Raw genomic sequence first — 25,832 nt, forward strand, 5'->3', positions numbered from 1 at the left:
CGAAATATGGGGCGGATTTGTTGACTGTCAAACCGGCCGGTTGGGTTTCTTTCTCCGAAGGACAAGACAATGTATGTTTATCATAAGCGTTTTAATCCACATGACCCTTTAACAATATGATCGTTTGAGATTTATATATTTTTTTAAATAAAAAGTCTATTGCATCTGGCTGGATACTACTCATGGAAAATGAAGATAATCTCTCGGATGAATTTCGGGTGCATGTTGTCATTCCGAGTAAACCCAATCCAATACTTGAAAAACGTATTGTATTCAAAGTATACAAGAGGAGATGGTTCATTTTGTTCGTGCTGTGCTTGCTAAATTGCTCGAACTCTATGGTAAGTAGCCTACTTGTCATGTGCTGTCTCCCATATGAAGTTGGCTGTTATCTGTCAAGTAATGAATTATGTGATTTAAAAAAAACTTTTTGTAGGAATGTAACACCTCTGTAGCTAGGTTTCCATCCAATTGGCAACATGTTTTCATTTGAATATTCTCAAATCCGCATAAAGAAAATATGCAAATTTCCACAAATCCGCATAAAGAAATATGCACATTTCCCCACCATTGTTGTTGCCACCAAACGGACTTGTTGCTGATAAAAAGCAGTCCGAGAGACCAATGCTTTATATATATACACTAGTTGACTGTCAGGGAGCGCTGTTTTGAAGCCACGGTGCCTCCAGCTTGGCACTCCCTCCCAATCGTTATTTAAACGTATTTTGGAAGCTATAGACATGCGTTTAATAATGTCTACATTTATTTTGCCACATTTATTCTATTAGAGACACATTAATACATACTTTTAAATTATATTATGTAGCTATACATAAAAATAAAATACATTAAAACATCTTCCTTAAACTATTTATTTTATAAACTACCTTTGTTACTTTCCCCAATTAAAAAAACAATACTTAAATACATATTATTTTGGCATTAAAACTTTCAATTGAAATACTTTGCTCCACAGAGTTTCTAAACCAAGCGGTGCAACATTGAGAGACTTCCGGGAACGCTTTCGAAACAAGACCAAACAGATCAGGCTGAGGTTTGGGGGTTGGAAAGTTAATGAAATAAGTCAACAATCCTTCTTTAGTTGTTAATTTTCTCGAAATCTAAAGGCACGACGTAGGTTGTAGACAATGTATTGTGTAGCTGAACATATTATTACTCCAACCTCGTGAAAGTGACATACTGACACGTTTTAATTTCTGTGAAAAACAACTGTATATCGAAGGAGTGCCTTTGATTTGACGGCCTGCACATCAAATCAAATATAATTGTATTTGTCACATGCAGCAAATACAGAAGGTATTCGAATACCTTACAGTGAAATGCTTACTTACAAGCCCTTAACCAACAATGCAGTTTTAAGAAAATACATACAAAAAAGTAAGAGATAAGAAAAACAAATACTTAAGGAGCAGCAGTAAATAATAATAGCGGGGCTATATACATGGGGTACCGGTTCAGAATCAATATCAACAGCTGGAGCGAGACAACCGTTACGCCTCGATCACAGCGACAGTGTCATTGCATTTTGGTACACCAGAAGAACATTAATTTCCACTGCATTTGCCTTGCAGCATTGCGTTGCAGTGGCAGTGCGTGCTGTGTACGTTGGATTTATCAAACTGCGTCAAACTATGTGTAGACGGCTTGAGAGAAATGGTAGCAGAAGGTACATGTTGAACTTTTGTTGCAAACATATCCAGATGATGCTGCATAACATTTTGCCCAATAACTACAAGGCAAATTAATGTACATCTGGTGTACCGAAATGCAAATACGCTTTCGCTGTGATCGAGGCAATGAGGTGTTTTTCTACGCATTAGCTTTGCTGGCCAACGTTGCTATGACAAGGAGCATCAAAATCATCATTGTGCACTTTCACCACCACGCTGTGAAGTTCATCGTAACTTATTTTTACCTTTAGCCTAATAAGACTGCATGCTTTCCCAAGTCGTAGTGGGAGGACCACACATTACATCGCGTGACTCCAATTGTACTTTAATATGGTGGTTATTATATCAATATTTGTGCATACATGCATTTCCACCGCCATTTGTTGCATAATTAATTTTGCTGACACGAAAAGATCCCATTTTGTCTAGGGTATTTTGTTTTGTTCCATCAGGCCTGTCGGGACATTATTTTGTATTTTTACTTGCATAAAAAGGTTGGATGGAAACAAGGCTCGTGCTACAATGTTCCAACAATGTAACAATCTCTATAGTACCTGGAAAAGCACCTGGCATATTGGGTTTCTCAGCTGTTGACAGCTAACATGTCCTGAGAAAAATTTGGCTAGTGACATGTATTGTAACCCATAGGTTACTTTCTATCGTTTGTGATCCTGATATAATATGGTATATTATGTAATGCCTTTACCGCCACGTTTTATATGTGATGCCTAGTTGTCCCTGAAAGAGTAGCCACATTTTTGTGCCAAACATACTGCTGCAGACACACACATCCAAAATGTGTGTTCACCTTCACTATGAAATATACTAGCCACAATGAAATACAGTAAACACTATGAAATACAATAGCCACAATGAAATACAGTAGCCTACACTGAAATTACAGGAGTCATCATGCAACATGAGAACTTCAGCATATCACTCATTGAGTCAAAATGCATTTGGTTCAGACTTCTACAGCTTTCTGACATATTATATGGTGCACCCTAATGTGTCAGAGAATGTAGCTAATGGGGCTATTGATTTAGCCCTGGGGCTATTGATTTAATAGGGCATGTGTGCCTTAGGGCAAGTGTGCCTTAGGGCAAATACCCCCTAAAACCATACACACCATACACCCCTCAAATCAATATTCCATCTTATTATCTGTCATGTCAACAGAGTTGTTTCCACACATCATTACAGAAATCTAAAATAATCCTTTAACCGTTGTAAGTAATACCCACACTGTAATTACACGATACATGTATGTACTACCATCTATATACAGTATGTGCATTGAGGACACTTCGAATTCTACATCCATTCATGGAGGTTATATTTAACGACAACGGTGGAAACCTACAGTGGAAGGCTGTGCTCACGTATGCGGCAGACAGTGGTGGCATTGTGTGCAAATGCCAGCTGACCTACTCCTTCATCTCGGCTGCATAAATGAGATTTTCTTGAATGTCAATTAAAGATAGAATTGTACGGAGTCCCTTTGTTGTTGCAGTGTTTCTGCGAACAACTCACTTCCATCCAATTGGTTATGCCTCTTGTCAAGGCACTGTGTATTGTGTACTAAAACACAATCACACAATGGGATGCTTTGGTTTGCCCCAGAAAATCTCAGTTTATTCAAGTTGAAATTCAGGAGAATTTTATTTGGTCCTCTTTAAAGTAAAATAAAAAGTTCATCTTTGAAGGAAACTGCATGGTTAACCTGCTGTGGTTGTATAGGCCTATCACTGTTCATTTGGCTGGGATGGTTGGTCTCACTTCTCAGTATAGGAATTCTCTATGTTCATTTTGACCAGTGAATGCCAATATAAATAGGCCTATGTAAACACTTCATAGTAGCCTCTGATTTGATTAGATCAGCATAAAGCTGGGTCATGTGCTAATGTCTTGTGAGTCATAACTTCTGTTTTCACGTGACTTGGCGTTCCACAAGGCAAGGTTGTGGTTTACTTCCTGCTCAGTGATGTAGCGTTTAATCACATGATCACATACAGTGAGGTCCGAAATCATTGACACCCTTGACAAAGATGGATAAAAATGACTGTATAAATAATTAAATATACTGAGCTATATTGTATGCTCCAAAAATGTGGAAATTATATTATTTTATACTAATAGCATTTCTCAGAGAAAGAGATTTTGTTAAACAAGTAATACTTTTTCTCATCAAAAGGCAGGAGTCAACGTTTTTGACATACCCAAGGTGAGGTATTGAAAGGTATTTCAATGAAGGGGGGTGTCAGTGTAAATAGGCTGGGTGGCCATTTGATTAATTGTTCAGCAGTCTTATGGCTTGGGGGGAAAAGGAGCTTTTTGGACCTAGACTTGGTGCTCCGGTACTGCTTTCCATGCGGTAGCAGAGAGAACAGTCTATGACTTGGGTGACTGGAGTCTGACAATTGTCTGGGCCTTCCTCTGACACCGCCTAGTACATAGGTCCTGGATGGCAGGAAACTTGGCCCCAGTGATGTACTATCTGCCCAAAGTTACAATGCGGAGAGCATACTGTCGGGCTGCACCACAACTCCACCGCCGCTGACCGCAAGGCTCTACAGAGGGTGGTACACTCAGCCGAACGCACCCGTGTGCACCCAATGGTGCGTTCGATTGAGCGTACTGTTGTGACTTTAATTAATTTGATGACTGTTAATTATCTAATCAACTATGTTTATATGTTACCCAATTTTAAACTAATCATGTTTAAAGCGTTACTATCTCCCAAATGAAACTCTTAAGGTCTTTACCTCTCACATCCACAAAACAGTCAATGTATTCATCCTAACCTCGTACCATATCATCATTCTGAACAGTTGTAACCTCATGCATCTGCAAAAAACAACAACCCAGTCTTACTTATGATTCAGTACTACACAAATTGGTTTAATTATGTATTTACAAATTAACTAAATGATAACACAGGATAAACATACACACTTAATACAATAGAAAAGGTCAATAGCGGACTGACACAATATGGCGTCTTTTTACAAAAGATATGGAGAGGGCGAGAGAGAGAGGGACAGAGACATAATACTTGGGTACATTTAGAACTACTCTCGCAGTATTCATATACTTTGCATACGAACCACTTCCCGTTTGGAGTTAGAAATAATGTGTAAATGTCTCAGTTCGCCGCGTATCTATGTCGGAACCAAGCCTTCTTGGAAAGGGTTTGGTTGTGCCTTTCCGCGGCATGCTCGTGGCTCTGATTTGTCCAAAAGGGTCTGGACCCGTCTCTTCTACTGTTGTTCACTCTCGACGATGCTCTTTTGAAGATAGGCTAGCCTGCCATGTCGATGGTTCTCATCAGTTACAGAATTTCCTTTATAAAATGTTTAATGACATCACAAAATAACAACTCATATGACATTATTATTCTTTAGATCGCCTCTGACCATTACCCACATTCTATGTTAGAAATTGTTCCAGTTTTCGCTTTAGGACGTGTTAGAGTTTCAGTGGGAAAACTGTCTCTGTAGACAAAGGAACATTCCTGTGTGAATTTGGAGAGGGATGTTCTCTGGATCTCCTCTCCTTTAATTTACAACGGGGCATGAGGTGTCAACCCCCCCCCCCCCCCATCAGTTCCCTACTCCCCCCTCTGTGAGTGAGAGAGGGTCTGGTTGAAATTATCCATTGCCGAGCTGACCTATTTGGATCCAGTCATGACAGTACCACCCTCTGTAGAGCCTTGCGGTCAGCGGCGGTGGATTGCTGTACCAGGCTGTGATGCAGCACGACAGCATGCTCTCTGCTTGTAACTTTAGGCAGATAGTACATTTGATGAAATGAAGAGCAGATATGTCTGTACAAGTAGCATTAAATAAAGATGTAGATTAGATAATGTAATAACCCATTTATTGTATATAATCAAATGTGTTTGTGCCTGTGCTTCAATCCTCAGTTATGGCTGACCTTTGCTCCAGTGGCGGACCAGTCAGCCCAGTTCATGGGTGTCACCCTGGACCAGATCAACTGGCTGTCCATCATTTATATGGTGGTGGCCATACCTCTCAGCTTTGGGACCACATGGATGCTGGACACTTTAGGGCTCCGAATCACAGTATGTACAGATCAGTCAAGGTAGACCCCATACAAGTCTCCCTTGTAAAAGCGGTCTCCTGACCTCAATGGGACTTTGTGGATAATTTAAGGTCAAATAAATAAAACAGACCGTTAAACCTGCCTTTATCTTTGTTTACAAGCCTGTGCACACACACGTGTCTGTTTCTGAAAACAGAATCTGTCTACTGTGAGAAGTCTATATCCAGTACTTGAAATGAAAGATCGTTGCATTCAAGATCTCCATGAAAGAGGTGTACGTGGGAAATTCAGTGAAGTGTAAATGAGTTTGAAAAATCTCAGATAGTAAGAAAGTGAGCGTGTGTGCTGTCGGTGATCGAGGAAGCCGCCAATGTGGCAGATGGCACTTAGATTTTAAGCGGTTGTACAAGTTTTAGATAAAACATGATAGGAGAACAAACAGTAAAATAAATGTTAAGAGAAATGTATCATAAGATAATGTAAACGAACATCCACACAAGTGTATAGTTTATTTGTGTTTTGAGGAAAAACATATACAAAGTCAACACGAACTTAAATCATGCATTCTGTTCCCTCCCATGCCTGTTTCCCCTGTAGTTGGTGCTGGGTTCATGGCTTAACATGTTGGGAGCTGTGCTGCGTTTCGTGAGCGTCCTGGGGAGCCTTGTCAGTGCGGCCAAATTCCCTGTGGTGATGGGGGGCCAGACCCTGTGTGCCCTGGCTCAGCCCCTGGTCATTTTCACACCCACCAAGCTGGCAGCGCTCTGGTTCCCAGAGCACCAGCGGGCCACTGCCAATATGATAGCCTCCATGTGTGAGTGAGCTATGGTTGCTGTCCTGTACAAGTTACTCTGTTAAAACCACCTGTGTCAAGTCAACATTATTGGTTGAGTTACCACTTTCCATGTATGTTTAGTACAGTGGAGGCTGGTGGGAGGAGCTATAGGAGGACGGGCTCAGTGTAAAAACTGAAATGGAATGGTATCAAACACATCAGACATGGAAACCACATGTATGACTCTGTACCTTCAATTCCACTCCAGCCATTACAATGGGCCGGTCCTCCTATAACTTATCCCACCAGCCTCCACTGGTTTAGTATTGTCAGTTGCTCCTTTAGAGTTTTTAGATTTCATTTACAGGAACCAAGATTCCTGGAAGTAGGAAGAGAATATCAGATGTCTGGTAGTGTTGGCTTCAAATATAGGACAATACCATGCCAGCCTATTTGAATATATTCTTCTGTGGCTTTTTAAAATGTTCTCCTTTCAGCAAATCCCCTTGGGATTCTTGTTGCTAGCATCTTTTCCCCTATGATTGTGGGGACCACCAACAACATCTCTTCATTGGTAAGTTAAGAAAAAGGACAAAGTTTAGCTAGCACCTTATGAAGATAAATTGTCTTCGACTTTAAATTGCCTATACATTTATTAATCTATTACAAACCTTTTCCCCATCCATTGATATTCCCAGCTGTTCATTTATGCTGTACCAGCAACCATCATCTGTTTCCTAGCAACAGTTGGGATCCGTGATAGTTCCCCCAACGCCCCCCTCAGCCAGTGCAGAAAGCTCCACCTCGGAGCCCTTCCTGGAGGGAATCATGCTGGTGAGTAATAATCATATGCACACAAAATGACAATAGTGTACTACTTGATAATCTTTGGTTACCCCTCAACATTTCAACATTCACTCCTCATTATACAGTCATGGCCAAAAGTTTTGAGAATGACACAAATATAAATGTTCAAAGTCTGCTGCCTCAGTTTGTATGATGGCAATTTGCATATACTCCAGAATGTTATGAAGAGTGGCCTATATCTTGCATTGAATGATCCATTACTGCAATCGTATGAAAGGAGCATCTGAAACCCCCCGTTTGCCTCCTGTTCCTTTGTAGTTACTGAGGAACAAGGCTTACATGATTCTCCTGCTGTGCTTCGGCTCGGGGATCGCTGTATTCACCTGCTTCTCTACACTGCTGGAGCAGATCATGTGTGTCCGAGGGTACCCTAATGTAAGCACCCATTTATGATCCCAAGATTCGTTTTTTTCATTACAAAAGAATGAATGAAAGATTATGGCCCATGATTCTGTTTCCTGAACAATATGTTCACCATCTCACCAAAATAATGAATGAAACAATGTGAAACATAACCTCAATGTGTGTTGTGTTAGGACTTTGCAGGACTGTGCGGGGGTCTCTTCATTGTTTTCGGTATTGTCGGGGCTGGTTTCCTTGGACTGTACGTCGACAAAACCAAGAAGTTTATAGAGGCCACCAAGGTTAACATGAGCCTTTCAGCACTGGCCTGCATTGCCTTTTCAGTGGTGAGTACAGGTCAAAGGTCAGGGTTTTCAGTCTTGTACTTCATGAAGCGCTGTGATGATGAAACAGTTTTCTTCTAAGGTGGAAGAAAATAGGATATTTGCAGTTCTGTGTGTATGCGTGGTGTAGACAACACCTCATTCCTGTGCATTTCCCCCTACCAGGTATCTCAGATGCGGAATCAGAGAATAGCCTTGGCCATTGTTTGTTCGCTCTTCGGCTTTTTCGGCTTCTCCATTTACCCGGTTGCCATGGAGTTGTCTGTGGAGTGCTCCTACCCGGTTGGAGAGGCCACCTCAGCTGGCCTCATCTTCATATCAGGGTACTGTCTGATACTGGTTCATACAAGGACAACACACACTGAAGATCAAGACTGTAAATACAGGCTTATGTTAAAAAGCATGTGCTTGTTTTTCCCCCCAGACAGATCCAGTCAGTTATCTATATACTGCTTCTTCAGGGGTTGACCAAACCAATGGCCGACTCGCCCTTCTCTACCTGTTCTGCAGGAGATGCGTCCTTGAGTTGGAGGGGTAAGTTAAGAACTGCCATGTGTATCAGTGGGATAAATTAATTGTATGCTAATTGAGGTACAATTGGTTGCCCAACATTCAAATTCTGCAGGCAATTACAGCTATTAGTTGTTTTGTCAGCAGTTTAGACTTTGCATTTGTATGCAAATAGCACAGATGGTGGACCAAAATTGTGGCTGAAATTGAAACTGTGTTCTAAACCACACATGCTTTGCCACAGCTAAAAATATTCATAGCAGATGCATCATGCCCATTGAAATTGAGGGGACAGGTGCCCCCACAAGCTAGTTTGTGACATAGAATTTTGCTATTACTTCCCCTTCCAAAAATAAATGACGTGCATGATGCCTCTGGTAAAGGAAGCAGATCCACTTTTTAGACATTAAGGCCAAAACACAGTGATTATGGATGTCATGTTGCTGCTCTCAATTCTATTTATGGCATAATGAAATCCTCCCAGGCCTTGATGTCATTGATATGGGGCTTTCCTGTGGCTCTAGCGGTGTGATTCTCTCTAGAACACACACACTGTGATTAGTTGCTGGTGGCAATGGGCTTAACGCGTCATTGACTCTGTGTTTCTCTCCACAGTGCCCATGCTGGTGATGGCAGGTCTGTGCAGTGCCTTTACCTGCTGCTTTGTTATCTTCTTCCACACGGAATACAGGAGACTGGACGCTGAGGCACAGGCTATTGGAAAAAAGCCAACTCTGACAGCATGCCAAACCGTAACAAGCCAAACTCTGACGACTCGCCAGACTCCAACAACAAGCCAAACTGACAACACACAAGACTCTGACCAAAAGGAGGAACAGGCCAGTGGTTAACTGAACTGCTGTTGAGATGACCACCTCACTGGCATCGTTTCAGAAGGAGGCCAAGTGTATTGACTTACTAATACATTCCTTTATATATAGATAATTTAACTTTATAGTACATATATAGTATCTAGACAGGCGGGTTGCCTATCACAATGTATCAATGCTCCAGCTTACATGTCTGAAGAAGTTCTGGCGTCAGCTGGGACAGAGGACAAATTGGATATGGGACGCATAACACCTAGTGCTCTTGCTCCTATGTCCGGGTTTCTAGTAGAAATACCATATAAATGTCTGATTACTATTGTAAGGAAGGCATTTAGAATGTAACAGTAATCATCTGAAGTGAATGATTAGATTTTATGGTGGTGGTAAACTGGGCTTTCCTTTTTAATACAGGTTTGCACCGAATAGCACCTTTGCCCTGAGGCAGAGCAGAGTTGAAGTCATTTCTGCTCTGTAAAAGTGGACATATTTCACATGCAAAAGAAATCCAAAACCTGAATTGACTAGAATGTCAATGGAATTAAACTGATGTATGTGGACATGTATGCGTTTGGGGTGTAAACAAAAAGGTACAGACTGTTTCATAAAAAAAAAAAAACATACCGTAATTTCCGGACTATAAACCGCTACTTTATTCCCACACTTTGAACCTCGCGGTTTATACAATGACGCAGCTAATTTATGGATTTTTCCCGCTTTCACAAGATTCATGCCGCCAAAAAACTGAGCACCGTCACATAATGTGACGTAAATCGAGCGCGCTCAAACTTCCCATCATTCTGATTACGGTAGTAATGTTGTCACCCTCATCATGGCAAAGATACAGAGAAATGCATATGATGCAGCTTTCAAGTTGAAGGTGATAAATCTGGCTGTTGGAATGGAAATAGAGCTGCTGCATGGGAGCTTGGCCTTAATGAGTCGATGATAAGACGTTGGAAACAGCAGCGTGAGGAACTGACTCAGTGCAGAAAGACAACAAAAGCTTTCAGAGGGAAGAAAAACAGATGGCCCGAAGTATTTGTAGCCACTCGACATCAGTGTAAATCGTGCATTTAAGGTGGCGCTTCTTGTTCAGTGGGAGGCTTGGATGACAAGTGGGGAGAAATCCTTCACTAAAACGGGCCGCAGGCGAAGAGCATCTTATGGTCAAGTCTGCCAGTGGGTCCTGACAGCGTGGAGCATTGTCAAAAAATCCACTATCACCAACGGGTTTCGAAAGGCTGGACTGCTGCGTGTTGAAGGGGCAGCATGAGCTCAGCGGGGTATTTGCCTCCGGATGAAAGTGACGAGAGCGACAATGAAAACGATCCAACATCGGATGAAGCAATTCTGAGGCTATTCAACTCCGACACAGAAGGAGATGACTTCAGTGGTTTCAGTGCACAGGAGGAAGATAGTGACCAATGACTTTCTTGGTAGGCTACTGTTTTAATTTTTGTTACAAGCCGTGTTTCGTTTAAAGGCTGTGTAAAGTTAATTTGTTTCAATGTACCGGTAGGCACCTGCGGCTTATAGACATGTGCGGCTTATTTATGTACAAAATACATATTTTTTAATAATTCAGTGGGTGCGGTTTATATTCAGGTGCGCTTAATAGTCCAGCAATTACGGTGCATAAATTGCCACATGTCTGTTCCACTATCTTTTATACATTGTGTTTTAAGTGCCGTTTTAAACTACTCCTGTAAATATACAAAAAAATAAGTTATTAAATCAGCCACTTTATTGAATTCCATGTCAGTCATTGTTTTCTTTCCTTGAAGAGGTGACTAAGAGGAAAGGGATAAGGGCAGGAAATGTAAACGTCACACAGTGGCCAACAGAAGACTACAGTTTTAACTGTTTCCCAATTTCCATTCACATAAAATACATAAAAAAAAAGAGCACGCTCACCTGCTGCTTTTTGCCCATTTGCAACCTCAGGTTTTTAAAAGATCCACTTTAATAGAGCCCCACAGTGGAGGTGTCATAATACCCACAAAACCTAGCGGTCAAACAGGGAAGTGGTTCCAAACGTTTATCCAACATTCATTTTTCCCATAGGGAATTTTAGAAACGCTTAATAAAGGCTGTGTTTCGTGTAGGCTGACCCTGGCGTGGCGTTTTGATAACCATGTACATCTCTCGGACAAGGTGACTTGTCAATAGATATGGCTCTATTTACAGATAAATGCTAACTAGCATCAAAGTAGACAGGTTTTATGGGTATTGTGGTACTCTATAGGACTATAGGACTACTAAACAAAATGGAGGGGGAAAATAGAAAAGGAAACGAAAGGACCCGAAAGAAAGAACTTAAAAATATGGTAATTTTACAGTTAATACCTTGAACGGCACTCACCACACAAAGTCGAAATAACAAAAAAGGTCTAACGAGGAAATCTTGATGCAAGAGCTGGCTATGTGTGTAGTATGGCGTTTGGTGTGTACGGGCTCAGAGCTGCAGGGCACAGAACTGCTGGTACACAGCTAGGATGTGATGGTCGAGCTCGGCGGTGAACAGCAGGTTCTCCAGTGTCCCCATGTACTGCTGGATTGTCACATGGTGCTGCAGAAGGGGAAAACAGAACTAAATTAACATTAATTGAACTTGAATTACATGGAAAATAATTGACTGAAGAAGGAGTAGTAGCTACCATGAGGAAGATTTGCTGCAGCCTCTCAATGCAATTCTTGTACCAGGGCGTGCTGAAGTCCACACTGCCTGTCTCGCAGCGCACCAGGTGCTCCGTCAGCATCATGATGAAGCGCTACGGGGACAGAAGAGAGGAAATAGAAGCGAGAGGAAAAAAACAAGGTTGAAATTGGTCTGTAATCATACAGAATGTCATCACTGAAAGGGCTGAACAGTTGAAAACAATACAGGCAACCATTTTGCTGACAGTCTATTCAAATTCACAAAGCTTTATTGTCCATCCAGACCAATACCTGGAAGATGACCAGGAAAAGGTTCTTCTGCTCACTCTGGGCCGACTCCACCTTTTCTTGCAGACGCTCTATCTGCTCCTCCAGCTGACCGTCCTCATCCTCACTGTTCTTCTCCATGTCTTCCTCGTCTCCACTGTCCTTCTGCTGAGAGATGGAGGGAGAGAAAGAGACACGAGAGTCCTATTTGCTTGTATGTTAGGCTCCTCTAGTTCCTTTAATATGGTAATAATGCTGACATGTACTGATGACTTATCAGGCAACAGACTAAACTGATAAAAATGTTTGAAATGGACAGTGTGTCCATTCAAGGCCATATTCAATTAGTTGGTTTGATAAGATCCTGTGTGACGCAGGTTTAGACAGCAAAACTAGGGCACCATTAAAAAGGTCACTACATAATCAAGGAGGGAACATTCTGCTTTGTGCAAACCTTGGGGCAAAAAAATACTGGCACAATCAGTACAATATTCAGAGTAATATTGTTGGTTAATTCTTGGCTTTAAAAAGTCTAAGAGGCTCCGCTTACAGCAGTGGTTGCTAGGACACCCTCCTGCTGCCTACCTTTTTATGCTGTTGCCTCTCCAGCTTATCCTTGGCCTCTTCCAGCTCTTTCTGAATCTTCTGGACGTGTTTGTTCATCTTACGGATGGTGGAGTGCAGAATCTCCCACACGTAAAACCTGCCCGCCACAAGGCCACGCATGGATTATCCATGAGTTAATTCACTTCAAAATAGTTATACTGTATTAGGATAACTGAGAAAACTACTTGATCGATATTCACATAATTGAATTTACAGCAAGGGAAGACACAGCAAACGTATGCGAGTGCACACGCAGAGGGTTTAAGGCCCACCTGGTAAACTCATGAGCCATGCTAGGGGAGAAGAGCCAGTTGGCTACGGCTGCACAATCCACAATCTGTGTACGGATCAACTTGTCCACCAGCACAGAGACCATCTGCACAGACAGACAGGTCAACCACACAGAGTTACACCAAAGACTTACCTTTCTCCATACAATCTATGGTCACGGCACAATTCACAACATTATATTAAAGGAGAACTTGTTTTTTTTAAACAACCAAATCTCTATTTGTGATGTAAATGGCATGTTTTGTGACGTTAACGTTTGAGAAACTTACCCCAAACCAGTGATAGAAGGAGTGGTTTTAAATATACTTAAGTATCAAAAGTAAATGTAGTTGCTAAAATATACTTAAGTATCAAAAATAATAATTTAAAATTTCTTATATTAAAACCTCCGTGGGACGGTTGAGCTAACGTAGGCTAATGTGATTAGCATGAGGTTGTAAGTAACAAACAAATTTCCCAGGACATAAACACATCAGATATGGGTAGAAAGCTTAAATTCCTGTTAATCTAACCCCACTGTCCAATTTACAGTAGCTATTGCAGTGAAAGAATACCATGCTACTGTTTGAGGAGAGTGCACAATTATGAACTTGAAAATGTATTAATAAAGAGTGCACATTTGGGCTAGCAACATTTTGAACAGATAGTGACAGTCTAAAAAAATCTAGTGACCAAAATCCACATTGTGCCTGGGCTGGAATAATACATTATGGCATTTCTCTTGCATTTCAAAGATGGTACAAAAAAACGCATGTTTTTTTCTTTGTATTATCTTTTACCAGATCTAATGTGTATATTCTCCTACATTAATTTCACATTTCCACAAACTTCAAAGTGTTTCCTTTCAAATGTTATCAAGAACATGCATATCCTTGCTTCAGGTCCTGAGCTACAGGCAGTTAGATTTGGGGATGACATTTTAGGTGAAATTTGGGAAAAAAAGGGTCAGATCCTTAAGAGGTTTTTAAGCAAACTAGACGGCACAATTTTCTTGTTTTTTAAAATGTATTTACGGATAGCCAGGGTCACACTCCAACACTTCAACGTCATTTAAAAACAAAGCATTTGCCAGATCAGAGGTAGTAGTAATGACCATGGATGTTCTCTTGATAAGTATATGAATTGGACCATTTTCTGTCCTGCTAAGCATTCAAAATGTAGCGAGTACTTTTGGGTGTCAAGGAATATGTATGGAGCAAAAAGTAGCTAATTTGCTTTAGGAATGTAATGAAGTAAAAGTTGTCAAATATAAATAGTAAAGTACAGATACACAAAAAACACTACTTAAGTAGTACTTTTAATTAAGTAATATAAATAGTAAAGTACAGATAATTAAAAATACTACTTAAGTAGTATTTTTAATTTAGTAATTTACACCACTGCCCCAAACAGCAAATCACTTCCTCGTCCTCGTTGTTTAGTATGGGGGCCCTGAAAACACTTAAACCGCAACAAAAACATCCTTTTAGAAACGGCAAAGCTCTCAGTATGGTGATGCAGGCCTTTAGATGTTGTATACGTAAAATTGTGTCGTTCCGAACTAAATCCTAAATGTTATATTCCATTATGTGCTCCTCGAGCCGTCTTGAGTGGTTCCATTTTCAGTGGAGCCTGCTGCAACAGGTAACTGCCAAAATAAAGGAAACACCAACGTGGTGTCTTAATCGGAGGTCCTGTTGTCCGGACCTCTGGCAGTCTCTATGGGGGTGCCACAGGGTTCAATTCTCGGGTCGACTCCTTTCTCTGTATATATCAATGATGTCGCTCTTGCTGCGGGTGATTCTTTGATCCACCTACGCAGACGAAACCATTCTGTATACATCTGGCCCTTCTTTGAACACGGTGTTAACAAACCTCCAAACGAGCTTCAATGCCATACAACACTCCTTCCATGGCCTCCAATTGCTCTTAAATGCTAGTAAAACTAAATTAATGCTTTTTAACCGATCACTGCCCGCACCTGCCCGCCCGACTAGTATCACTACTCTGGACGGTTCTGACTTAGAATATGTGGACAACTATAAATACCTAGGTGTCTGGCTAGACTGTAAACTCTCCTTCCAGACTCACATTAAGCATCTCCAATCCAAAGTTAAATCTAGAATCGCTTCCTATTTCACAACAAAGCCTCCTTCACTCATGCTGCCAAACATACCCTCGTAAAACTGACTATCCTACCGATCCTCGACTTCAGCGATGTCATTTACAAAATAGCCTCCAACACTCTACTCGGCAAGTTGGATGCAGTCTACCACAGTGCCATCCGTTTTGTCATCAAAGCCCCATATACTACCCACCACTGCGACCTGTAAGCTCTCGTTGGCTGGCCCTCGCTACATATTCGTTGCCAAACCCACTGGCTCCAGGTCATCTATAAGTCTTTGCTAGGTAAAGCTCTGCATTATCTCAGCTCACTGGTCACCATAGCAACGCCCACCCGTAGCACGGGCTCCAGCAGGTTTATATCACTGGTCATCCCCAAAGCCAACACCTACTTTGGCCGCCTTTCCTTTCAGTTCTCTGCTGCCTATGACTGGAACGAATTGCAAAAAAAACTGAAGTTGGAGACATATCTCCCTCACTAACTTTAAGCGTCAGCTGTCAGAGCAGCTTACCGATCGCTGCAGCTGTACACAGCCCATCCAACCAACTACCTACCTCATCCCCATATGAGTTTTTCTGCTCTTTTGCACCCCTGTATTTCTACTTGCACATCCTCATCTGCACACATATCACTCCAGTGTAAATTGCTAAATTGTAATTACTTCGCCACTATTGGCCTATTTATTGCCTTACCTCCTTAATTTTCACACACCGTATACAGATTTTTCTATTGTGTTATTGACTGTACGTTTGTTTATCCCATGTGTAACTCTGTGTTGTTGTTTTTGTCGCACTGCTTTGCTTTATCTTGGTCAGGTCGCAGTTGTAAATGAGAACTTGTTCTCAACTGGCCTACCTGGTTAAATAAAGGTGGGAAAAGAAATAGGGTGTTTGGCCACCACGAGCCGCCAGAACAGCTTCAATGCTCCTTCTACAAGTGTTTGGAACTTCCTGTATGGAAGCACCCCATGCTTTCAATATGCTTTGTATCCCTAATTTACTCAAGTGTTTCCTTTATTTTGGCAGTAAACTGTAAAATGGACGGAGAGGTGTTACTCGAGCCGCAACAAAATGGAATATAGCATTGCGGATAAAGTTCAGACATAATTTAATGTGTACAACATCTAAAGACCCGCATCACTATACTGAGAGCTTTGCCATTTCTAAAATGATGTATTTTAGGTGTTTTTGGAGACTTTGTTCAGGGTTTTTCATGGCCCACATACTACACAACGAGGATGAGGAAGCGATTTGCTGTTTGGGGTAAGTTTCTCTAAAACGTGAAATTACAAATAAGGTGTCTGGACTCTTCAATAACATGCCATTTAAAAAAAGAAGAGAGATTTGGCTGTAAAAAAATAAACACATTTCTTCTGACTCTAGGGAAATTAGTGTTCTAGTGTAGGTGAATGGGCCGGTTCTAACCTGTGGGTGGTTCTTCCAGACCTCGTAGACCACCCGGAGGATATGCAGCTTGCCCTCGTCACAGTCCGTCAGGGCTTTCAGGATCTCATGGAACCTGAGAGACAGAAACAGGATACTTTAGGTGTTGTACACACAGACAAAACACGTGTGTTCTTTCAACTGCCTAGTAGCATAGCAATGCTACACTCAAGACTGAACAATGCCACCCTTTTCTGTGGCACGCAGCAGAGGGCGGCACAGGAATGGAAGGTGTGGGTTGGAATAACAGGCACACTCACTTGGCCAGGGCACTGAAGGAGTGACTGAAGGACTTGGCAGCCAGATGGAGGAGGGTCTGCAGGAACACCTCTATCTTCAAGGGGTTGAAGCCCTCGCCCTCATCTGGAAACAGACAAAGGAGGAGTGAGTGAGAATGTAGTAGAACATATCCCAATAGGAACACGGAAGATGAGTGTGTTTGGGGGCTAACTGACCGTCGTCATCTTCCTGGTTGGGGTTTGGCACCTCTTTGAGCACGGTGAGGATCTCCTCGTTGGAGGCCCGGTTCTTGATGGCGTTGCCCACCGCTATGGCCACCGCATAGCCTGGCAGCGCACCTGGACAAAGGCAGAGGTGTAGTCATGTTGTATTTCTGATGGTGCTTACGTAAAAGAGTCCAACAGAAAAGGAAGACGGTGCACACCGTATTTAGTTCACTGGGATAACAACACGAATGTGCAGTGGTACCCCTGGGGCTTCTTTGAGGTTGACACTCAAAAGGCAACACATCTACAATACAACAGAAAACCAAATGGCAGACCAATACTTTTCAATAAACCAGGCTCACAAAGACAAGCACATTAGAGTCATCTTAGTCCCCTGGCTATGCTGAACCAACAGACAGCATCTTACAGAAATTAAACCTTTGGAGAGGCGGTGTACTTACTGTTGGCCTCATCTTGGTATTTGTAAAAGAAGATGGGGTCGGCTGGGATGAGTCCTGAGAAAGTGGGAGGGACGATGTCCACTATCCGCTGATGATAGGAGAGCCTGGGGGTGAAGAGCAGAAGCTCATTGGTCACTTTCTAGAGACAGACCAAGGAGAGCCATCTCTATACATATCCATCCCTATGTATGCTCTAAAACAAGGTGCAGCACAGCAGTAGTGGATCTGAATGGAAATACCTCATGCATTTCTCCAGAACCTCCTTGACAAACTTGGGCTTGGGCTTGTCTGCATCCAGGGCCAAACAGTCCACCCTTTGGAGATGAACGTGAACAGATTGCCGTAACCATAATAAGGAGTGATTCCAACTACATCAAATAATTCAGTTGAGGAAGACAGCTGATCTTACCAGTCGTCCCAGCTCCATCGGAACTGAAAGTTGCTCAAATGGTGGGAGAACCAGTTGAGTAGTCGGTCTATGCAAATAGTGTTCATGGTGTCCAACCTCACGTACATCATCTCTGTGGCTTGGGCCAACTGGGAGGAGGCTGTTAAGGGGTTAACAATCACTATTTATGTGATGTAAAACAAGTATCCAAGCCCGACAAAAAAATGATGGTTGAATCATTGGTTTAAAAAACTAGGATCTCTGAAAACTGTATTTCTGAATTTTCCCCGTGGTATTTTGTGTACCTTAGTTCCCCGTATTCAATTTTTAGGCAGAGAAGAAAAATGCATTCCTGAAGTAGTCAAATATTGTGTCCCAGTAGCGGGGTGAAGGATACAACTTGTGGCAGGGAGCCTGGCTGCAGCTTGCAGAGCTCAATGAGCAGCGTGGTGTACATGACGTCGATGTGGGGGGGACAGGGCAGCTGGAAGAGCTCTCCAAAGATCACCTGGCAGAAGACAGAGGAATGGAAGTGAACTACGTTCCTGTTCTCCAGTTGATAAAACTTCTTGGTATGAAGCAGTAATGGACTTACCTCCACAATGTGATAGTTGAGTGGGATCTTGTTTTTCCCTGGATAGCTCAGCAACTGCGCAGCACTGATATATATATATACAAAAAATATATATATATATATATAAAAATGTTCTCTCACATTTGCTCAATCACAAATGACTAACTCGAACAACAAGAGGACACATTAAGAAGTCCATTAGACTGTACAACAGCTCACCAGCTCTTCTTCTCTTTCCAGTGGGACTTGATGATGTTGTGAAGGTTATCCTCAATAACAAACCTCTCCACAGAGTGGCTGCCTGGCATGACAGGGCCCTGTGGTCAGGGAGAGAAAGAAAAGCTAGTTCAGAGCATTCCAAAAGGCAACCCCATTCCCAAACGTTCCTCTTTCTCTGTACTCTTGACTGGTCTGAGAAAGGGAATGGTACACGGTACCTCGGGGGCATCGGTGTAGTCGAACATGCGAAAGATAACGCGGGGCATGGGGTACTGGCAGTCGGGCATGTGGGCTGGTGGGGTGAAAGGTGGCAGGTTGTGCTGCAGGGCCTCGCACAGCACGCTGTCAAAGGCAATGTACGGCCGCAGGATGTGGCGCTCCTGCCAGCGGTCCTTCTTTAGCTTCTGGATCTGAGCGTACAGGCAGTCCAGGTACTGAGGGAGAGAGAGGTGGTGGTGATGGAATATAATACTTATCAACACTGGTATCTCCTACTTCAAATCAAAGTGTATTTGTCTGCTTGCACAGGTTAGAACAGGTGTAAACAGTACAGCAAAATGCTTTTACTTACAAGCTCGTCCTCAACAATGCAGTGTTCAAAGGTAAGAAATAGAAAATCCAGAATAGGGTCTTAAAAAAACAAACACTGAATCAATACTTGGCCAGACAAATAAAAACCACTTACCTCTTCTTGTGGGTGTGGCTTCTCTGCCGTCCAAACCTGAAGCATGGGGACATGAGTCTTCAGTCGCCTCCTGAAAAACAGTAGATCGGTGTCACCACGATCGTCTCATCACTATTTAGTGCAGTTGCATTACGTCATTAAACAGTTCCTCAACAAAAGAGCCAGAAAGACACTACATACTGTAAGTCTCTCTGGATAAGAGCATCTGCTAAATGACTCAAATGTAAAGACATGTAAATACCAAACTATAGTGGAAGACAGAAATAAAGAGTACTTGAGATAACCGTCAATCTGGTTGAGGAGCCGGTCCATCTCCACGTCCTTCTTCTCATCAAGCTCCTTCCCAACCCAGGGGAGACTGGAGAGTACAGCATAGACAAACCAGTCCGAACGCACCTGGGAAGAGAGAAAACAGTCAAAAATGCAATAGTCAAACTAAACTGTATATAAACACACAGTGGCCAGTTTATTAGGTACCACGTTCATGCAGTGGTTCGCTCCTACAGACAGTGAGTCATGTGGCCGTGGCTTGCTGTATAAGGCAGACACAGACAGACATCCAGTTACTGTTTGATTGAACTTTAGAATGGGCATAACGAGTGTCCTAGACCCCTGGACTTTTTCCACATTTTGTTATGTTACAGCCTTATTCTAAAATGGATTAAATTCATGTTTTCCTCATCAACCTGCACACAACACCCTATAATGACAAAGGGAAAACAGGTTAATTTTTCTTTTTGCTATTTGGGGAGAAGGGCCTTGGTCAGGTAGGTGACTAAGAACCCAATGGTCACTCTGACAGAGCTCTAGAGTTCCTCTGTAGAGATGGGAGAACCTTTTAGAAAGACAACCATCTCTGCAGCACTCCACCAATCAGGTCTTTATTGTAGAGTTAGGCAGACAGAAGCGACTCCTCAGTAAAAAGGCACGACAGCCCGCTTGAAGTTAAAGCCTAAAGACTCTCAGACCATGAGAAACAAGATGATTTGGTCTAATGAAACCAATAAGTTATATTGGGGCGGCAGGTAGCCTAGTGGTTAGAGCGTTGGGCCAGTAACCGAAAGGTTGCTGGATCGAATCCCATAGCTGACAAGGTAAAAATCTGTTGTTCTGAAGAAGGCAGTCAACCCACTGTTAGGTAGGCCATCATTGTAAATAAGAATTTCTTAACTGAAATTGCCTAGTTAAATAAAAGGTTACACACATCTCAGTTTTATCTCACTCTTCATTCAAAGACACTCTTACTGACAGCTGTGGCTGCTTTGTGTGATGTATTACTGTCTCTACCTTCTTGCCCTTTGTGCTGTTTTCTGTGCCTGCTGCCATGCTGTTGTCATGTTGTGTTGCTACCATGCTGTGTTGTCATGTGTTGCTGCCTTAGGTCTCTCTTTATGTAGCATTGTGTTGTCTCTTGTCGTGATGTGGGTTGGGATAAAAAACAAAAAACAGCACGTCTCCGCAGGAGGCCATTTGGTAGGCTGTCATTGTAAATAAAGCATGTGTTCTTAACTTGCCTAGTTAAATAAAAGATTGAACTCTTTAGCCTGAATGTCAAGCGTCACATCTGAAGGAAACCTGGCACCATCCCTACGTGAAGCATGGTAGTGGCAGTGTCAGCATCATGCAGTGGGGATGTTTTTCAGCGGCAGGGACCGGGAGACTAGTCAGGATCGAGGGAAAGATGAACGGAGCAAGGTATAGAGAGATCCTTGATGAAAATCTGCTCCAGAACACTCAGGAACTCAGACTGGGGCGAAGGTTCACCTTCCAACAGGACAACATCCCTAAGCACACAACGCAGGAGTGGCTTTGCAACAAGTCTCTGAAAGTCCTTGAAGGGCCCAGGCAGATCCCGAACTTGAACCTGATCTAACATCTCTGGAGAGACCTGAAAATAGCTGTGCAGCAACGCTCCCCGTCCAACCTGACAGAGCTTGAGAGGATCTGCAGAAATACAGGTGTGCCAAGCTTGTAGCTTTATACCCAAGAAGACTCAAGGCTGTAATCGCTGCCAAAGGTGCTTCAACAAAGTACTGAGTAAAGGCTCTGAATACTTAAGTAAATGTGATATTTTCTTTTTTTTTAAGTAGCAAGAATTTCTACAAACCTGTTTTTGCTTTGTCATTATGGGGTATTGTGTGTTGATTGAGGGTGGAAAACAATTTAATCAATTTTAGAATAAAGCTGTAATGTAACAAAATGTGAAAAAAGTCAGGGGGTCTGAATACTTTCCAGAGGCACTATAAGTGACTGAGCGTGGTATGATCGTCGGTACCAGGTGCACCGGTTCCAGTATCTCCAATGGTGCGACAAACAAAAAATATCCAGTCAGTGGCAGTTCTGTGGGCAAAAAAAGCTTGTTGATGAGGTCGGTGCGGCAGGGTAGCCTAGTGGTTAGAGCGTTAGACTAGTAGCCGGAAGGTTGCAAGTTCAAACCCCCGAGCTGACAAGGTACAAATCTGTCGTTCTGCCCCTGAACAGGCAGTTAACCCACTGTTCCTAGGCCGTCATTGAAAATAAGAATTTGTTCTTAACTGACTTGCCTGGTTAAATAAAGGTAAAATAAAAAAAATGGCAAGTATCGTGCAAGCTAACAGGTGCTCAGAAAGGCATCTCGGAATGCACAACTTGTGGGCACACAATCACCAACACTGGACAATTGAGGAGTGGAAAGACATTGCCTGGTGCGACGAATCCCGGTTCCTGTTGTTACGTTCATGTTTTAAGTATCCCTATATTTCTGTTATTACTGGGCTATCACTCTGTCAAGAGTGCGCCTGCATGGAGTCTTGTTGTGGATGGACCTAGCCTTGGGTGTAATGGCTACCTTGTAGTGTGTTCATACGGTATAGTAAACTTTGTTAAACTGGAACCTTGTTGTTGTGTCATTTCGAGTTAACATTTGTAGCAGAGGATGGTTGCAACTTGGCATCTAACACAAAACACGCTACTGTACAAACCATTCATGAGGCAAACAAAGTTGTTCGTAAACTGAAATCACAACAAGTGACTTTAAAGTTTCAGCATGTTGGAAAAGATTACTCTTTGAAACAAGTTTTCTTCAGTGATGCTTCGCTAGGGAACCTTACAGATGGAAGCACACAAGGTGGACATCTAATTGTGTTAATGGGTGAAGGAGGAAGATTCTCACCTATCTGTTGGCAGTCAAAAAGGATCAGAAGGGTTGTCCAAAGCACACTTGCTGGAGAAACACTTGCTCTTGTGGATGGAATTGACAATTGCGATCTTTCTTGCAACTCTGTTCTCAGAGCTTACCACTGGTGAGACAAAACGGCACATTCTACCTGTAGTTTGTCACTGACAACTACTCATTAGTTGATGATGTGAAGTCAACCAAGTCTGTCACAGAGAAAAGACTTCGTCTTGAGATTAGCAGCATCAAGGAACTTATTCAAGCACAGAGAATCCAGCGGATTCTGTGGTCGACCACAAAGGAACAGCTTGCTGACTGTCTGACTAAAAAAGGAGCATCCGGTCTTGTGCTCCTACAGGCTCTCAGTAATGGAAAGTTGAGTAATACAAATGAAAACTGTCACAACCCATTTGTAATGGGGATCTTGAATAATACTTGGACATTTAATTATGTTGTTGATGTTTTATTAGTCTTTAAAGGGGGAGATTGTTAAGTTCATGTTTTAAGTATCCCTATATTTCTGTTATTACTGGGCTATCACTCTGTCAAGAGTGCGCCTGCACATGGAGTCTTGTTGTGGATGGACCGAGCCTTGGGTGTAATGGCTTGTAGTGTGTTCATACGGTATAGTAAACTTTGTTAAACTGGAACTTTGTCGCTGTGTCATTTCGAGTTAACACCTGTTGCGTCATGCTGATGGCAGTCAGGATTTGGCGTAAACAGCATGAGTCCATGGCCCCATCCTGCCTGGTGTCAATGGTACAGGCTGGTGGTGTAATGGTGTGGGGAATGTTTTCCTGGCACACATTAGGTCCCTTGATACCAACTGAGCAAATAAATTGGCCACTGAGTGAACTTGCATACAATTCATGGCTTTAAAATGTATCAATAACATGTTACCTGCGGAACATCCTCCTCCTGAGTGACGCTAACAAAGTTCTCAAACATGGCCACCATGGAGGGGGCAGCGATCACGTGGCAGTTCACCAGGTCACAGAGGAAGCGCACCTGGAGAGAAAAGTGTGTCAAACATTATTGAAATGCACCTGTAATTGTTTTTGAGAGTCACTTGCTAAATTTGCCTGGTGAATCTGTGGACCAATTATTTTATGGCACCAAACACTTACCAGGTAAAGAGCTTCGGTGTATAGGTTGGCCTTCAAGGTCTCTTTAAGTTGTCTGATCATGGCCTCCACAAACTCCCCGCCAAAGTTGTAGTTCCTGGCATTGAGAAGGCCCACTAGTGTTGTGTAGACGGTCAGTTTCTCGGGTAGAAGTCGAGCCCTGTCAAAACAAGACACACAATTAGAATGCGGAAACTTTCTGTACTGTACCTATGACTGCACTAAAAGTATTTCAAATGTATTAGATTAACTTGGAATAGCTTACACAGCACACAAGATGCGCAGGATTTTGTTTTTGTAATTGGGGAGGTCCGCTTCCAATACACCTGCGAGACCTTCCAAGTTGCTTTCCAGGGAAGAGGTACTCTGCAAATGAATTAAGAAGTTGCAAAACAGCATATTTGGTGATTTCAGGGGTCAAATCAGACAACAGTGAGACAGAAAACATACCCACACTTACTGCAAAGCCCTATTACCTTTTCTCCCACCCGACATATCAGTGATTCCAGGCGATCCTCAATCTCAACGGGCTCAGATGTTCTCCTTCTTTTGTGAGACTGGCCACCTAGAATGAGATGGACACATACATGATGGATGACGGTGAGATGGAACAGACCCTTCCTTCAATTGAACCTTTTGTGCTATAACTCACTGACACATGAAATTCTTCTCGCTTTAAAAACATTATCTTATAGTAGTGTAGCTGGCTACTTGTTCATTTCACAAATCATTATTTTGCAGATCCATTATGGGGTAAATGGCAGAGGCTACAAGCCTGCTAGCGAGACAACTATTTGACATCACTAGGTGCAAGCACCCCCAAGATCTGAAATGTGCCCCAAAAACAACATTTAGTTAAAAGGGGCCATCTGCAGTTACTACATCCACTTTTGGACTTATAAATTAATGATATGTACCCATTGATTCTTGACTAATATAACTTATTAACGCCTCATGAGCTTAGTTCAACTGCATACCCCATCAAAACCCAAAATACAAGCTTGTTCAACTCCAATGTTTGTAAACAAACTAGATGAAAAACAATTAAATGCTGGTATCATGGATGGTCCTTGCATCCATAGCTCGGTCTATGAATTTGAAAGTGGTTACATTTCTCCAGCCCCATCCCTCAGCTTTGTATTGAAACAGGGGCTGGGAAACCTCTTATTGTTTCAACTGCTGATTATCACTTTATCACAGTGGTTAACAAGACTATATAAATTATTTGTAGGACAAATATATAATTAAGTGTGTGCATACATTTGTCCCATTTCAAATTGAAAATACATTTTGCATATTCCACTCTACCCGAGACAGTTACCGCCAGGGATCAACAATTATTGACGGCGACACTGAAACAATTAGGTTTAAGTGTGTTGCTCAAGGGCACATGTTTCACCTAATCAGCACGGGGATTTGAACCAGAGACCTCTAGGTTATTGGCTTAACCGCTAGACTACTACTTGCCGCTGGTAGGATAGGGCTGCATACGATGGTAGACGACTAGTAGTTAGGTAGCTAACTAGCTAGACCATTTCTAGTTAACCGGCTAAAAGCAAGGGCTATGTTTAACCCATCAGGCTAGCCAATCATGGGGTGTTGGAAAACTGCCAATGTGACTAACAAAATTGATTGATGTATGAACCGATAGTCAAATAACTTCTCACGTTAGTTAATTGAACTGACTATGGTGATTTAACTAGTACGCAAGGTAGCTAGCTAATTTAGCATGCTGCACATTGACTACAGAGCGAGCAGCATCACCTCACGTTGGCTTCAGCGAACGTTAAGCCAACTAACGTACTTTGGCCTCGAATTAGCTAGCTAACGACCACTTACCATCATCTCCGTCACTGTGCCGTCTTCTAGACATTTTACTATTGACACCGTTGGATTAGTAACTGTATGCTGCTTCTTATTGATTATGGTAACAGTATCTTTCGAGATAATGAGATTAGTTATCAAGCTTTGAGTTTTTCAATAGTGGTC

At 42.3% G+C, this 25,832-nt stretch overlaps 2 protein-coding genes across 4 annotated transcripts; one reads left to right on the top strand and one right to left on the bottom strand.

Moving 5' to 3' along the window:
- LOC115130753 (solute carrier family 49 member A3-like) lies at positions 1-11,175 on the top strand. Its single transcript, XM_029662178.2, is given in 12 exon segments — positions 1-341; positions 5,617-5,775; positions 6,354-6,570; positions 7,029-7,105; positions 7,230-7,294; positions 7,296-7,365; positions 7,657-7,773; positions 7,935-8,087; positions 8,250-8,407; positions 8,509-8,618; positions 9,210-9,326; positions 9,329-11,175. Coding segments are annotated over 12 exon segments (1,473 nt in total). The 5' UTR covers positions 1-182; the 3' UTR covers positions 9,400-11,175.
- LOC115130754 (nuclear cap-binding protein subunit 1) lies at positions 11,147-25,832 on the bottom strand. Of its 3 annotated transcripts, none has more exons than XM_029662182.2 (22): positions 25,683-25,832; positions 24,320-24,408; positions 24,109-24,209; positions 23,847-24,003; positions 23,620-23,727; positions 19,840-19,961; positions 19,566-19,635; positions 19,099-19,314; positions 18,881-18,978; positions 18,683-18,746; positions 18,485-18,595; positions 18,109-18,236; positions 17,939-18,013; positions 17,700-17,803; positions 17,248-17,370; positions 17,053-17,155; positions 16,775-16,868; positions 13,228-13,331; positions 12,935-13,052; positions 12,374-12,514; positions 12,082-12,195; positions 11,147-11,993 (listed from the first exon to the last, which is right to left on the bottom strand). In XM_029662182.2, the coding sequence occupies exons 1-22, from the start codon at positions 25,714-25,716 to the stop codon at positions 11,880-11,882; spliced, it is 2,388 nt and encodes a 795-aa protein (XP_029518042.1). In that variant the 5' UTR covers positions 25,717-25,832; the 3' UTR covers positions 11,147-11,879. The 3 variants fall into 3 exon arrangements, with proteins under 3 accessions (XP_029518042.1, XP_029518040.1, XP_029518043.1); XM_029662180.2 differs by having other exon boundaries at positions 12,374-12,517; XM_029662183.2 differs by lacking the exons at positions 23,620-23,727; positions 23,847-24,003; positions 24,109-24,209; positions 24,320-24,408; positions 25,683-25,832 and adding an exon at positions 22,717-22,831 and having other exon boundaries at positions 12,374-12,517.

Source organism: Oncorhynchus nerka, linkage group LG6 (genome assembly GCF_034236695.1).
Source record: "Oncorhynchus nerka isolate Pitt River linkage group LG6, Oner_Uvic_2.0, whole genome shotgun sequence".
NCBI lineage: Eukaryota > Metazoa > Chordata > Actinopteri > Salmoniformes > Salmonidae > Oncorhynchus > Oncorhynchus nerka.

Bases quoted from the DNA above. Each gene is read 5' to 3' on its own strand.
- LOC115130754 (XM_029662180.2), bottom strand. From the start codon at position 25,716: ATGTCTAGAAGACGGCACAGTGACGGAGATGATG. The intron at 24,210-24,319 runs GTAATAGGGCTT...ATTCATTTGCAG, and splicing joins TATGTCGGGTGGGAGAAAAG to AGTACCTCTTCCCTGGAAAG. The intron at 12,518-12,934 runs GTAGGCAGCAGG...TCCATCTCTCAG, and splicing joins AGAGGCAACAGCATAAAAAG to CAGAAGGACAGTGGAGACGA.